Source organism: Polyodon spathula, chromosome 7, assembly GCF_017654505.1.
Source record: "Polyodon spathula isolate WHYD16114869_AA chromosome 7, ASM1765450v1, whole genome shotgun sequence".
NCBI classification, from domain to species: domain Eukaryota; kingdom Metazoa; phylum Chordata; class Actinopteri; order Acipenseriformes; family Polyodontidae; genus Polyodon; species Polyodon spathula.
The window spans coordinates 18,376,824-18,393,732 of NC_054540.1; the positions used below are offsets into that span (position 1 = coordinate 18,376,824).

Here is a 16,909-nt window from a genome sequence, read left to right on the forward strand (position 1 = left end):
TGTTCAGTCTGAGTAGATATATATTCTGAATATCTGTTGAATTCCTAATTGGAGAAGCAGCTAACATCGTTTTTGTTAATCAAACACAATACATAAAATGACTTCTAGCATTTTACAAACTTTTCAGGTTTTATGGAGGAATTGGAGACAGCATAAAACATCGTTTTTTAGTTAATCAAACACAATACATAAATGACTTTTCTAGCATTTTAACAAACTTTTTTCCTTTTTATGGTCCTTCCATTTGGTTAAATTTACCATATTTCAGTCAGATTCATAAACTTTCCATTATAGAACCCCCCCCCCCCCCCCCCCCCCCCCCTCTTTTTTTGTTAAGACAATATGACTTCCCCATTTATAGGTCATCATCTGAACTTCTGATCTCAATTCACATCAGCAGCAGCTTTCCACCCTGTCTTCTCTATACTGTTATATTAAAGTAACTTTATGGTCTGTTAAGGTTACTTGTAATACATATACTAACTTGTATTCTTTTGAAAACTACTACAGCTCTAGTGCAATTTAAACTATTTTTGAAAACTTCTAAATAAACTGAAGTTGTTTCTAACAAAAAATAATAATGAAAAATAAAAAAGGGTGAAAAAGCTTTGAAAATGTGCCCCTGTTAAACTATACAACATATTTACATTCATTGTTTATATTCCACACTTATTCAGGAAGAGATAGTAATTAAAACATATGAAACATATCCATTACATTGCACATGTAAATGCAGCACAATTTCTTTTTCATGTTCCCTTTGTATTTGTTTTGAGTATGTTTACTGTCTGTAAAACATTCAACAGCCATTCTGTCTTCATCAGTGGTCATTAAAGTAATGCACAATTAATTATAGGCCTGAAAACAACTGGTGGTGACCCAGAGAAGAAAAGCTACCCAACTGGTGCACACTAAAAATGCTGAATACATTACTGAATTAAAATACCGTTTTATACCCTATGTGATATAGACCACTTCCAAACAAGTCGATTAGTTAGTCTCAAAGAATTAGCTAGAAAATAACTCAACACCAGTTAATAAGGTATTCTTTTTAGCTTATTCATCGTCCCAAAAACGCTTCTGATCTTTCTCTTCAGAAACTGTCGAGTCATGAAGTACAGTATTCATCAGACACATTATTTACACGGCTGCATTTTTGTTTATTTAAAAGTATTTTTTCATTGTAGGGTGTTACATAGCTTTGGATCTAAGTAATTGCTCTAACGTCATAGTTTAATAACTGGAGCTCCCAGAGTCTAAAGTCTATGTATGATCACATAGCTAAAACCTCTCTATTCTGAGGCGGTGAGCTGGAACCATAGGGCATTGAAAGTCTCTTCTGTGTTATCCTTTCCTGGGTCCAGAATAGCAGATAATATCATTTCAACGGGGCATCCACTGGGCTTAATTTAAGTTCTTTGCTATACGGGATACTATGTTAATCCGACCTTGTAATGCAAATATTTAAAACGAAATCACAGCGGATCAAAGCTAAACAACGTAACAGAATCCAACAAAATAAACAGATTGTTGGGATGCCAGTTTAGGTTTTTCTTAACTTGAGGTGCAGTTGTAACCCTTGCCACCTCCTGTGTTAATGACAACAACTGAAAACTCTAGTCCCCCCAGATCCTGATTTGGAGTGCCTAAAAATAAAACAAGTCACAACTGTTACAACACATTGCAGTCGAGCCAATCCCTGGCCCTGCTATCCTTAGCACCCAATCCAGATCCATAGCATTATCTCAGTAGGGTTAGAAAAATACCCATCATTTAGTTGTATATGGTCATGGCAGAGGCATTCCAGAGAATCCTTCCCTCTGACGTGGAAAGGGGTTCTCAAATCTTTTAAAACCCGCGTCTTGTCTTCCTCTTCATTTGGTGACAAGTGAACAAGTCTCTTCTAACTCAGCTGTACTGATCTCGCTTTATTTTCTACTTCACGATCTGCCGTCTCTTTTTGAAATTTCCTACCATGCTTCGAGCTGTCTATTAAGAACCAGATAACATATTTCTCACAAGTTTGTCAATTAAAAAGAGGACTCGCTGTTTTCAAAACGAAACTTGGATTCCTTAATTTATCATTCTGCTGACAGATGTGCTTGGTTTGACAAGCGCGATCATTTTAGCAAGAAGCTGTGACTTTTTTTTAAGTTTTAAAAAAGTTTTCTGAGTGGCGCGCTCCTGGAACTCCCTACGTGCAGTAGATTTCACACTGGCCTTGTTGATTGTGGTATAAAAAGGGGCACACAAACCGAAGTCATGATGAGCAATAACACATACTACGACCAGCAGCAGCCTCCGTACTACCAAGGCACCAATAACGGGGAAGATCAGGAAGAGATGCCTGCCACAGAGAAGGACCTGGCTGAGGATGCCCCGTGGAAGAAAATCCAACAGAACACCTTCACCCGATGGTGCAACGAGCACCTGAAATGCGTCAATAAAAAGATCAACGATCTGCAAAAAGATCTGAGCGATGGGTTAAAGCTGATCGGTTTGTTGGAGGTCCTGAGTCAGAAGAAAATGTACAGAAAATACCACCCCAGACCTAACTTTAGACAGATGAAATTCGAAAACGTTTCGGTGGCACTGGAGTTTCTGGATAGAGAACATATCAAGCTGGTATCGATAGGTAAGAGATGTGTGCTTGTTTGCTTCCGAAGTGTTATTTTTCATTGTTTTGCGTATACTGTTTGTCTGGACGCTATTAAGTTGACATATTTGATCATTATTTCACATAGCGGGGAAAACAGCTGGGTGGATAGAGGGCGTGCTTGAGACAGCAGAGTTCTGTTTGCAAAATAAAAAGAGCTTAGCTGTGGTGTTCATGTAATGTTGTGCGCAAACACACCCAATGTTAAAAAACAAATAAACGCGGTAGTATTTTTGTATTGTTTAAGTGCCTTTTAATGTACTGTGTCTGACTGTATCACACAATGATATTTGCTTTAAAAGTAATTGAATAGAACGGTTTGGAGTAATGTATATTTATATGTATAGTTCAAAGATTGTAATTCTATATAAACAGAATATTGCTTTAAATACAGTGAAATCACTGTATTATTTGGAATACAGAGTACACACAAGTAATAATCGCCTACGTATCAGGCAAGGGGAGGCAGTGGTGTGAATATAATGCAATTAGAGCAATCTAATTTTGAAAGAGTTCAGTCATTAACTTCTGTCACATTAAGTTCAGGGCACATGCACATTTTGTTTTGTTTATTAAAAACGAAAATGGTCAGTGTCGGTAGAGCGATTTGTTTAACATAGAGTACTGTTTATTACCCAGGTGGGGTGATGCTGGCCAGGTTTATACACGTTTCGAAACATGATGGCTGTAGCAATGCAGTATCAAAATGTTTTGCGTTAAGTTTAAATTAAGCACACTACTCTTTAATGTATTTTTTTTTAGTTATTATTAGTAAATACAAACACTACTAGGGTTAGGGATTTTTTTGGTTACATGTAGCGTTTGAATACAACTTGTACACAATGTTATGTTCTTATGGACTGGTCAGAACAGCTGTTGATTTTGTTTTTGTAGTGTGATTCCATTTGTTTTCTAGACTTCATCACACTTGTGGACACAAGGCCAATGAGTGGTCCAAAACAAAGCTTAACATTTTGTTCAGATCTAAAAAAAACTTTGCAGCATCCTTCTTGTTTCAAACCATTTCAGTCCTTTCAAACTCTGCTACAGACCCATGTGTCTAGATGCAGTGCTTTCCAAGAGGAAGTATCTTAAATGCATGTGATAGAAACCAGTGAACTACATGATAATGAGAATGTTTTTAGTGAACTTTGGTGGGAGTTCTCAGTTTGAGTTTGAGTGGGTCTCGTTTAAATGAGGGGCAGCTAATGAAATCAAGGCTTTTGGCATTTTTAGAAAACACTTCACTTGCTGTAAATCTCTACCAGCATGGAGACATATTTCTTCATATTGGCCATTAGGAATAGTCCAGTGTTGTTCCATAGTGGGCAGTGCACTTTAATATGCTCATGGGTTTCCAGAATGAATACCTGCCAGAGCTAGAAAGACTTGAATGACTATGCGAGTAATAATTATGAAGGATATGGCAGGGTACACATATGGGTTAAAAATACAGCTTGTGCCTTGATTTGAGTTTAGAAATCCATTAACCCTTAGAGAGTTTCAATAGACAGAACTGATTTTACTACCAAGTTTGCACAATTTTTTTGTAAAATGGAAATCAAACAGCAATGCACTATTAAATGAAGTCACTATTAAGTGAAGCTTTTTAACATCAACAGTTTGTTTTCTATTTATAATAAAATTATGTTAATTTAGCACAGTGGTTTATACTTTGGGGATATGTTTTCAGATGGGAAAGAAGAAAGTTATCCTGGAAGACCCATTGGTCTTACAAATTGAAAAAATGTATATAATTTGTTTCCAAAAAGTAAATAATAATTAACTGCAACACTGTATACTGGTTACTTCTTCTCATAGAGCATTAGGGTTTAATAATTCTTCCAAACATATTAAAACCTACTCCATTGCAAAGACAATAATTGTATTAAATTATGAAGATGCTGCAAGATTGCCCTTCTGCAGTACTTGGCAACTACTGTACAGTACTCGTATTCTCCATTAAGTTTATACTGGTATGGCAATTGCATATAGTGATATACTACTATTATCCAACTGCATTCTTTAAAAGGTTGCTATTGCATTCATTTGATAGACACTTGGGATGAACCATCTTGTTTTTTTTTTGTTTGTCACTAACTTGTTCCCTGCTAATCACAAAGGCATACTACCTTCTAAATGTGACCCTGTGCAATGGAGGCATTATGTTTTCACTGATGTTTTTCCTCAAACGTCAGTGCAGTGCGGCTAACATCTTTAGACATGTTATTAACATATTTTGTTCCTCTACCGGTAGTCTTTTTTTTTTCTTCTCACTGGGAATGAGGATAGCCAATGTAAAGTTTTATAATGAGGATTAAGATCATTTTGGAATGTCAGAGTTAGGTATAGCTTTAATAACAATTTGTAATACAGTGGTCCCTCACTATAACGCGGGACACATAACAACACACATCTGACTAAAATACAAAGTAAAATAACTCCCTCTCTATAATGCACACATATTGAAGCAAAAATGTAACTTTCCGTGAATTAACCATGCATAAAGCACCATGTAATCAACGCTATATTTAAAAAAAAAAGGTAACATTCCCACTCGTGGATCATTATAATTAGCAGTTTTTAAACTATAAATAGCCTGGCTAAACAGCAGTTGGGAGTTCAGTTCGTAGTGACAGACAAGCAAACCAAGTGCGAGGAGGAGAGCGGGTCGGGAGAGGGGAAGAGAGAATGGGCTCACCCCAGGTTCGGCTGCCGGAGAGGGACTGAAGCGAAGGTGAAGCGTCTCTTCTCCTGGAGAAAGCCGCAGCTCCAAATTGCAGAAAAAAAGTAAATACATTAGAAAAGATAGCCACGTAATAGGCCTAATATTTATTTAGTTATAAAATGAATGCTGAATAAGTGCCTGTGTTATAAAGCACCAGTGCAGCTTTTCTTCAGTTCAGATACTGTATCAAAAGGGAGAGACAGAAACGGAAGTTAAACTGAGAAGTTGTTTACAGTTTGAACAACACCAATACTATGTTTCTGAAATATTGCATGACTCACTAGTATAGGGAATTGGGGGACATGCTGTAGGAGCATTATAGCCGAGGTGCTTTATAACTGAGAGCCTTATAGCAAGGAAATTCTGCAGGCCTCCTCTAATGAGAGAAATGTAACAAGGATGGAAGACAGAAAAGCTGGAGACACACACACACACACACACACACACACACACACACACACACACACACACACACACGCACACCAAGGTCCTGGGTCGCCAACGTTAACCTTTCTAATGGTCACATTCATGCCAACAGCTCCCAGCTGCCGATTTTAGTAGTTGAGCTCAGCATTGCAGCCCGGTGTACTTTCCTCTCCATGTGAGTCTGACTGACAGAGAGTGGGTTAGCACACATGCAGAAACAAGGGTATGGTACAGGATGACTCTGCAGATATGTAAGAGCTTTCCAGAAGGATGCTTCACAAAGTTCTTTCCTCCTTGGCTGCAGTGTCCGATTTCATAAGGCCACGTGGCTGGTGGTCCCTTGAAAAATCCTGCCCAGAAATGTCGGAAACTTCAGTTGAGTAAAATGAACGGAAACATTAAACGGAAACACTAAGTGATTAGAGATGAGCAATTATACACCTGCCTTGACGTACCCTGTAGCTTTTGGGAAGTCACAACCTGTCCTCATGTCATATTCAACCAATTTCTTGTGTCTTTAGCATCTAAAAAAGCAGTACAATGAAAGCATTTAAATTGGAGCTTTTATGATTCATAGTTTGGGGTGTCGGGGGGAATGCATTAGCACATGCCCCAGGAACACTAATGAAACAAATTAGGCATGTTCAGAGGTAGGTAGAATAAGCACCCAAGATGCCACACCTAGCATGCTAATGCTTGGCTGCTCAGATTGGAAAAGGAATAGCAGTTGGTCTATATGGAACATGTGAATGACTGTTGAATATTGAATGGCTGAGGGTGCTTCCTTTTAGCCCAAGTGTGAGTGATTGATATGGAGACAGCTGGACTCTGGTCTCTTTCCAGTAACAGGTGCTTAAAATAGCTCATGACTCAACAGAGTGAGATGCCAGTGGGGCTTGAGGGGCATGTGTTTCTGAAAAACACTCTGACTTTTAGGTCGTCTGGTGCAGAGCAATTATTGCTGTCGAGATGAAACCGTCAGTTAAAGTCAGTTAAATTAATTTTACACCAACAAGCAAATGCAAGTGAAAGACATGATAAGGGGAAAATATTTTTTTTTTAAGTTTTTGCTTCATTGTTTTCTCTGAGGTTATCTTTGCACATGAATCACAAGAACTGTCTGTTAATCACAAGGAGACTCTGTTTTTTCTCATTCATTTAATGAAAGGCAAGATAAGGAAAATAGAGGCAAGACTCACAGAGGGACTGTGTACTCCTAATAAGTTCTTGGCCTGTGATAATAAAATTCTTTCTTTTTCAGAGAGCCAGTTAGACTGACCATATTGGACATAGACTATAGAACATAGCAGTAGACATGGCAGGGGTGACATTCTAAAACTTTATTCATGGTGTTCAGCTAAACATCAATGAAAACAAAGATACTATATCATTTAACTTACAGTGTATCGCTCTACCCAAATAATGCACGACCAACTTTGTAGATGAAATGGTTGACAATCACATTTTCACTGCTCTCTCATGATTAAGGTGGTGTGAATAGGGTTTAGTTCAAGTTCCTTTGGGTCAAAGTTGAGACCTGTCATCTTCAGCTATGTTAGTAATGCAGTATAAGGGAACCAACGGTTTGCCCAGCTGCACTGTAACTATCTTAATTCACAGTAACAGTGTATATGAAAGTGTAACTCCGTGCCCTCACATGTGGTTTAAGTCTCCTGTGGAGCAGTGTGTTTAAGGAGCATAGCGTTGCATCCAGCCAGGACTATATCTGTATAGGGATTCAGAGTCTTTATGCTTTACATTATTCCCCTTCCACTGAGTGTTACTAGGTTGTCTGCTAACATTGGATGTGCGCTCATTCTTTGAGCTCCACAGAGAGACCTGATGCTTCATCATTATTTAAATATTAGTGTTTAAATAGCAGATTTCTGGCAGTGTTCTCTCTGTGCCCGACGGGTTAGATTTCTTTGCGGTGGTTTCTGAGGGAAATTGCTGGACATTCTGCACAAGTTCTTTACAACATGACCCCTAATTGTTACCATGTGTCACGGAGGCAGTAAGCACAGAAAAATGCACATTTGAGGCCAAATATTATCTTCCTAGCATTCAGGATGTGAAATGTGTGCAAGTGGGGTTTAAATTATACAAATTTAAATTCAGGCACATTTACAAGCTACATTTCCCACCCTTTTTAAATTAGATTTTCAATCCAGATCAACCTAAAAGCTACGGCAAATAGTGCAATATTTAGGGAAGCACCAATGTGAAGTTATTTTTATCTTCAACATTTAATTAATTTGTGGTTAAACTGCAAGGGGTTAAAGAACTGGGCCGATTATTGCATACATTGCACATAAATCTTCACAGGAAGTCGTTTATAATAATTACCCCCACCACCTCCATAGAAAGTCTTGAGAGTTTTCAATGTTTACATCTTGCATGAACAGCAGGCCAGCTTCTAAATCCATGTAAGTGCTCTGAGTTATAGTCATGCCTTTGTTAAAAAAGATGGGTGTTTACAGGAAAGTGCAAGGAGGCAGTACCATTTTGGGGCCTGTGCTGAGTGCAGCTGGATGTTGTGTGCTGTTTTTGTCAGTGATGTCACCTGCTTACTGACTTCTCCAGAACCTTGTCTGATGGATGGGGACAGCCTCATTCCATTGTCTTTAGACATTGTGGCGTTACTTAATTGCTGAGAAATGCCATTACATCCCCGTGAAAAATGTAATTTTAAAAAGAAATTAAGTACAACTTTGTTTGGCGACATATGTTGAAACAAATATGGATAACAAATTCAGCATATTTCCCAGGGTTGAGAGGCCTAAAAGAGATTTTAAGTATTTGACACCAACTTTCATGACAGACTGTATTCTTAATTGCTTCTTGGTTGAGTGGCGAGGAGTTCCCATTTTTGACTTTAAAACATTTAGCACATCTGTTGAAGGCAGGTGTTTTGTTGGAATTGTTGGGAGGGAGTCAAGAAATAATTTTTTCTGTTGACTTATCAAAAGACAGGTCATTTTCACAATAATTCCAAAGCAGTGCTATACAGTATGTTCTTTTTCTGTAAAGTGATTGTTATTGTTGTTAAAGTGGCAGCTGGACTACTGGCATCTGAAAGACACACAATCCTCCAATAACTTATAAAATAGAAAATGACTCATTAATGTATAGTCCAGACTATAACAATAACACAAGTAGATCCTGCCTCTCAGTCGTGGGTTGTGTCTTCCAGACATTTTTTTATGAGGTTATTCTGAATCTTGCAGAATACAAAGTATTGGATTTTAGTGAAATGCAGTATACAACCAAAGATGTAAGCTTTTTACTTCAAATCATCATTAGCATGTTGTTTTAAAGAGTGCACCCAATAAATAACCAGTATAATAGGACTCATACATGGTTTGTGTTAGATTTGACAGTCTGATTGTCTATTGGTAAAACCTTTATTCACGTTTTTGTTCTGTTGTTATGAAGAATAGTATTTATAAAATATGCATCATACCAAACTGTGTGTGTATGTGTATGTATATACACACACACACACACACACACACACACACACATATATACACACACACACACACACACACACACACACACACACACACACACATATATATATATATATATATATATATATATATATATATATATATATATATAGCTCTGGAAAAAATTAAGAGACCACTGCAAAATGATCAGTTTGTCTGGTTTTACTATTTATAGGTATGTGTTTGGGTAAAATGAACATTCTTGTTTTATTCTATAAACTACTGACAACATTTCTCCCAAATTCCAAATAAAAATATTGTCATTTAGAGCATTTATTTGCAGAAAATGACAACTGGTCAAAATAATAAAAAAGATGCAGTGTTGTCAGACCTCGAATAATGCAAAGAAAATAAGTTCAGATTCATTTTTAAACAACACGATACTAATGTTTTAACTTAGGAAGAGTTCAGAAATCAATATTTGGTGGAATAACCCTGATTTTCAAGCACAGCTTTCATGCGTCTTGGCATGCTCTCCACCAGTCTTTCACGTTGATGTTGGGTGACTTTATGCCACTCCTGGCGCAAAAATTCAAGCAGTTCGGCTTTGTTTGATGGCTTGTGACAATCCATTTTCCTCTTGATCACATTCCAGAGGTATCCAATGGGGTTCAGGTCCGGAGATTGGGCTGGCCATGGCAGGGTCTTGATCTGGTGGTCCTCCATCCACACCTTGATTGACCTGGCTGTGTGGCATGGAGCATTGTCCTGCTGGAAAAACCAATCCTCAGAGTTGGGGAACATTGTCAGAGCAGAAGGAAGCAAGTTTTCTTCCAGGACAATCTTGTGCTTGGCTTGATTCATGCCAAAGCTGCCCAATTCCAGCCTTGCTGAAGCACCCCCAGATCATCACCGATCCTCCACCACATTTCACAGTGGGTGGGAGACACTGTGGCTTGTAGGCCTCTCCAGGTCTCCATCTAACCATAAAACGACCAGGTGTTGGGCAAAGCTGAAAATTAGACTCATCTGCGGGTGCTTCAGCAAGGCTGGAATCGGGCAGATTTGTCTTTGTGAAGGGCGCATGAATCAAGCCAAGTACAAAGTTGTCCTGGAAGAAAACTTGCTTCCTACTGCTCTGACAATGTTCCCCAACTCTGAGGATTGGTTTTTCCAGCAGGACAATGCACCATGCCACACAGCCAGGTCAATCAAGGCGTGGATGGAGGACCACCAGATCAAGACCCTGTTATGGCCAGCCCAATCTCCAGACCTGAACCCCATTGAATACCTCTGGAATGTGATCAAGAGGAAGATGGATGGTCACATGCCATCAAACAAAGCCGAACTGCTTGAATTTTATTGCCAGGAGTGGCATAAAGTCACCCAACATCAATGTGAAAGACTGGTTTCAAGCTGTGCTTGAAAATCAGGGTTATTCCACCAAATATTGATTTCTGAACTCTTCCTAAGTTAAAACATTAGTATTGTGTTGTTTAAAAATGAATCTGAACTTATTTTCTTTGCATCATTCGAGGTCTGACAACACTGCATCTTTTTTATTATTTTGACCAGTTGTCATTTTCTGCAAATAAATGCTCTAAATGACAATATTTTTATTTGGAATTTGGGAGAAATGTTGTCAGTAGTTTATAGAATAAAACAAGAATGTTCATTTTACCCAAACACATACCTATAAATAGTAAAACCAGAGAAACTGATCATTTTGCAGTGGTCTCTTAATTTTTTCCAGAGCTGTATATACACACACACACACACACACACACACACACACACACACACACACACACTAACAAATGTCATTAATTCTAATCATAACAACACACCCTTCTTTAACAATGCTGACTCATGTCTCCTAAAAATGTGGACACACAGGTGCTGGTGGGTATCACATTCTTCTGCCTTGTTGGAGGACAAATGGATATTTTGCTTTAAGATTCTATCACAAAGCTAGGATAGAGTTTCTGAACACTGTGAGTAGCTCCCCCAGAATAAATAGCTCCCTATATAATTTATTTTTAAAAGCCTGTGGGCAGATATTACTGAGTCAGTCACCAGTGTTTATAGACTCAGAGTCGATTAGTTTCCGAGTGTTCTGTCTGCTGACAGTCACATTGCTGACCTAAAATCCATGACCGTTTCCTATTCTCAGTGTTGGAGATAGCATCTGTCAGTCACTTATGAATCTCCAGTAGGAGTTGCTGTCTTTACAGTGCCTGCAGTGATAACTCCAGGTTTAACAGGTAAAATGAGATAATGAACTACTTCATGGTATGGATGGTGGTTTAATTGGTTCAATTAAACAATTTAGAATAGGGTTCAAACAAAGACCATGGCTGGATGGGCCAACTTTGGCCATCCCCTGAAAAGGGTCTGTTTTAAAAAGTCAAACAGTCCTTACATTTTTGCGTTTTAAGGCAACTTGTGATTTCTGTTTATGAAAATGTTGGAAGAAAAAAAAGTGCATTCATTTTTACACACTTAGTTAACTTATGTTTGCAATGACAATTATATTAGTTGGGGTTAAGCTATTGGTTTAGGACAAAGATGAGAACATCACAGATTGGCTTACACATTTATAAAGTAACACTGGGTAATTTTTTACCTAAAACATTTTCCGTTTTCGTCATTCAGCTGTTTTGAATAGTTTTATTTTCTGCAGGACCAGTCAACCTTTAGCAGTGATTTCAAACCCTGTAAAAGAAAAAGCTTTCTGTATGTCAGCCCACAATAAAAAGAGAGTGAGTGTGGGAGATCTGTGAGTGCAGTCATAGACAGCGAGAACACGTGAGGGAGAGAGAGAGAGACCCAGTGACAGCTGCTGTTGTCTGTTTTCAGCCAGGGTGGGATCAGCTCTTTCAGTTGTTTAAACAACTGGACAACAGCTGTGTGAGATAAGGAGTGAGCTTTCCATTCTCTCTACTGACAGAAAAAAACAACAAGGTTTTTGATACTGGATTTATAGTTGGGAAGACAATGGGAACAACAGCTGATATGTGATAAAAGGCTTCATTTGGCATTGGTTAACTCATTCCAAATTATTCATGTAACTAGTGATGTCTTTGTTAGACCACATCTAATTGCTAACTATAACTTGGACATTAATGAGTCAATTAGAGTGTACCAGTGATTTAGTCCACATTGCAGCACACCAAATATATGATCCCTGTAACTGGTTTAACTGATCAGAACAAGTGGAACAAGTTAGCCTGATACTGCTATGGCCAAAAGTTTTGCATAATGTTGCGATAATATATAAAATTACATAGAGCTTTGTAGATTTCTATAAAAAAAGGAAAAACTGACAAAAATTTAAAAAATTGACATTTCAAAAGGTAACATAAAAATATTGTACTATTATTATGGCTTCCAGTAGACTTTTGCAATATAATGATGTCTCAATCATTGGCTATAGCTGATCCGATATGTGGAATTCAGTGTCAGATATATATGTAAAGGGATCCCGTACAAAAAGAAAGTGTGATTCATCAGTGTGATTCACACAGACATATTTAAGTAGGCTAAAAATCATCTAATTTCATGTAATCTAATAATCATCTAATTGTGCACATTTCAAACTGGCAGATCATACTTTCATTAAATTTGCCGACTCTGCTGCAAATGCACAGAAAAGTTTAATTGCGTGATAATGGACCATTAATTGTTTATAGTTAAAGCATATTAAGTGAAAATATATTGTTTTAAACTGAAAATGATATCAAAGGTACATGATTAAAAAGTGTATTTTAAATGTATGGCCTAAATATATATTGTGTGACTTTATTCTCATGGATCTGACTACGCGAACAAGACGAACATAAGAAATGTACAGAATAAAGTTTTCAAATGTACCAGGGAAATGCATTTTACACTTACAAAACATTGTAAGCAAGCGTACTAACTTTGTCTTATTCTTCACAGTACTAACTTAATCCACTTGAACAGGATCATCACGAATCTGATTTGGTACGCTGCAATCAGGATCTTGTTTAGTCTGATTCAGCAGATGATCCAGCTGTGATGATTAACATCTGATACGCTGCAATCGGGATAAGAAGGTGTATTAACTTTAGTCCAATCAAGTGGATTTAACTTGCTTAATCCACTAGTTAGACACATGAAGTGGACTAAATTTGGTACGCTGTAATTGACCCAGTGTGTTTAGAAATGATTTGGAAGGCCATTACAGGTCCAATGCTAACTGCTGTCAGGAGTCATGCAGCTTTTGCTTGCTTCAGTATGTCAATCTCTGAACTTCTGAGGTTACAATCATAATATTTGTGATGAAAAATAGAGATTTACCCGTTTTAATATAAACATTACTCTTGCCAATTTGTAACCATGGTTCAAAGCTACCAGAAAGCAAACAAATAAAAAAGAAAACTGTTACAAGCTGTGAGGACTCGTTTTTTATACTATAACATAGAATTCACTGCAAGCCCCAGTTGTTAATTTAAACAAGGCCCAGTGCATTCCTTGGGAATTGAGAGTTTTGTAAATAATTGCTCTGGAAAGCCAAGTAGAAAATATATTGAATACTGTTGTATCTCTGTTCCATGTTTGTTTCTTGAGCTCACACTTTGAATCTTATTTTCTGTACCAGGCAGTTGTAGAAAACCTGTGCAGTAACCAATTATATAGCTTGTTACTGTTTACAAAGTTCTGTCAGGATTATAAAATGTATTAGCTGTATTTACAAAGTGACTTATATTAATATGAATTCATCTATAAACACATTTGATCACTATAAAATCATCTTTATCTGTTTAAATAAGTGAGTGTGCAATTTGTAAAAACTGTGCTTTTTAAGGGCAAGTATATATTGGTTGCAGCTGCTTCTGAAAAACTGGGCAACACATGGTTCAACAAATCACAAACTGCGGACTGTTCCTTTGGTGGGGTGAATAATCACTAATCATCCCTTTACTAACACTGTTTCATGACTCAGGGTCCTTGAATGAGCTTTACTATGGGTAGACTATCAAATCCCAAATCCCTTGGCTTATTGCATACTTTGAATGATAATAAACATGTTCAGAGCAATTTTTTTATTAACAGATCTTGTAGGATTTGCGGAAGATGTCTTCTATATTTTTCAATTTATGTGGGATTTAAACGATTGGACTCAAAGCCTTCCACGTGAAATAGTTTTTGCAGGAGAGTTTGAATTTTTATTAATAAACAATACTGTTGGAGTTAGAGGTGCATAATACCAAAGTGCATGGTTGGTCAATTTTAAGTTTAATATGATTTTCACAAAAGGCTCCATATGGCATATTCATAGCCTGTTGGGGTGAATCAAGCAGTTTCACTGCAGTTTCAACATTTGTCCTGCTTTAGCGACCCTTGATGCCTGGGGACTGCAGCTGTGAAATGTAACTGTCATGTCAGCTGGGGAGGAGGAGGGGCTGTCTAGCCGAGGTCAATAAAGGTCAGAGTTGTGCCCATTAAACAGAGCTTTTGATGGTCTCTCCATGATTCTGTGTAATGCCTTAATTTTTTATGTCCTTATTTGGAAGTTACAACTGTGACTATCCTTTATCTTGTTCTGGTCATGGCCCAATACTCCTTTTTTAAATAAATGTAGAATTATGTAGCTCAAGGATGCTGATTAGTACTAAACTGCCCAACCAATTACAGCATGTTTTAAGATGATCTTGGGTTCTTTTTATCCTGAAAACTTCTGTATTGTTTATATATATATATTTTTTTTATTTTTTTTTTTTAAATGTAGTCGTCTCCATTTTTTTACCCCGGTTTTCTCCCCAATTTAGTGTGCCCAATTAATATCTGTATCCTCGACTCACCTCTCACAACCCCCCCGCTGACTCGGGGAACGGAGGCTGGAACACGCGTCCCCCGAAATGTGCTCCTGCCAATCCGGCATTTTTCGTACTGCGGATTCACAGAGAGGCCACCAGACCTATAGCGCTGGAAGACAACACAGATCTGGTGGCTCCGCTGCCGAACCATAGGTGCCCTATCGGCCACAGGGGTTGCTGATGCGCGATGAGCTATGGATTCCCCTGCTAAGCCCTCCCTACCCGTGCAGCGCTCGGCCAATTGTGCGCCACTCCCTAGGAACTCCCAGTCAACGTTGACTGTGACATAGCCTGGACTCGAACCTGCGATCCCCAGGCTATAGGGCACATCCTGCACTCCACGGTGAGCACCTTTACTGGATGCACCACTCGGGAGCCTGTTTATATATGTTTTAACAACAAAAACAACCTACCTGGAGAGACACAATCCTGAAAGAGAACACTCTTAATCCTGTTCTGAAGAGCAAATAACTGGATATGTAAGGACTTTGCCTTTTATACTGCCTGTACAGCATTTAGTGAACTACAAAGTTTAATTGGTTTTGACAATATTGACCCAGGTGTTGGTCTCATTAAAAAAACAAACAAAAAAAAAACAATTGGTTTAAGGTGAGCCAGGGATGTAGGAAAACTAAACAGTTTCTTACCAGAGTGTACTGGTAATACTTTATCAGCCCTACCATTCCTGCGCTTTGAGCACTAGAAGATAATGCACATTAAAAGCAATTGTTACAAACAAAGAAGAGATGGAAATATTGTACATCTTGGTTAAACACATTTTTTAAATAATGATACCTTCAACACTTAACACTCATTTAAGGGGTTTATTTAGATAGGATAAGGCCAGTCTATCTTTTGGGAGGTATCAATCTATTGATTTTTCTGGTCCACTAAAGGGCTACCAACTCCTGGGTCATAAACAGTCTTTTTTATCTTGAGTTTAAAATTACTTATATAATGGGTAAATAATCAGAGCAAGTACAACAATGGCTTCAGAGCATCTGTTTTCTTGCTGGACCTTCTTCATTGTGTTTTTAATATTCCTGTGGAAAAAGTGAGTTTCCGTGGAGTACGGCCAGCCAGCTGTTTTATTGTTGGAAATAGCAGTTTATTTTACTGGAATGATACAGTAATGGAATTACAGTCACCTCTGTATGCTTTGAGGGCTTTGTTGAGGGGAGACAGCCGGTGGAACAAGACAGGAGGATGCAAAGGGTGGAAATCGTCCAGTGCACGAACTGAAGCTTGATAAGAAGGCAGGAAAAGAAGTCAGGAAATGGCTGCCACCAGACACCCTGTGTGTGTTTATGTTGCCTCAGGAAAGTGTCAATTCAGATAAGGTACAGCAATGATAAAGCTAGACTTCTAGCAAGAGAGGGATGCCCAGGATTACTCATTTTCTGGTTGATGGCTGATACTGATGCAATTTCAAGTGTTTCCACAGTTGAATGCCTCAATATTAAAGAATTTAATTAAAAACATTGCTTCAGCAATTCAGGAACTGTGACTTGAATTTATGATATTGCCTGGCTGTTTAATATCAGATTGTGTGGTATGAAAATATTGGCACAGACATACTTTTTATGTTGGTGCATTTTATCCTGGGTCCTAGATTAAAAACCCTTGTTCTATTTTAGTGAGTGATGAGATAGATGTCAAGGCATCCACTGGCTGTCTTGATATAATGCAGGAGTGTTTATCTGCAATCCACAAAAAGTTACATTTCCCTGTATTATGAAGTTTTACATCTATTCAGTACTGATTTCTAGGAATTGGTTACTCTACACTTCTGGTTTATGTATTG

At 38.0% G+C, this 16,909-nt stretch overlaps 1 protein-coding gene across 1 annotated transcript in view; it reads left to right on the top strand.

Moving 5' to 3' along the window:
• Positions 1-1,808: 1,808 nt before the first annotated feature.
• LOC121318300 (filamin-C-like) overlaps positions 1,809-16,909 on the top strand; it is a 53,560-nt gene continuing 38,459 nt past the window's right edge. The window contains 1 exon segment of the mRNA XM_041254817.1: positions 1,809-2,635. Within this exon segment, the coding sequence (XP_041110751.1) occupies positions 2,263-2,635 (373 nt within the window). The 5' untranslated portion in view covers positions 1,809-2,262.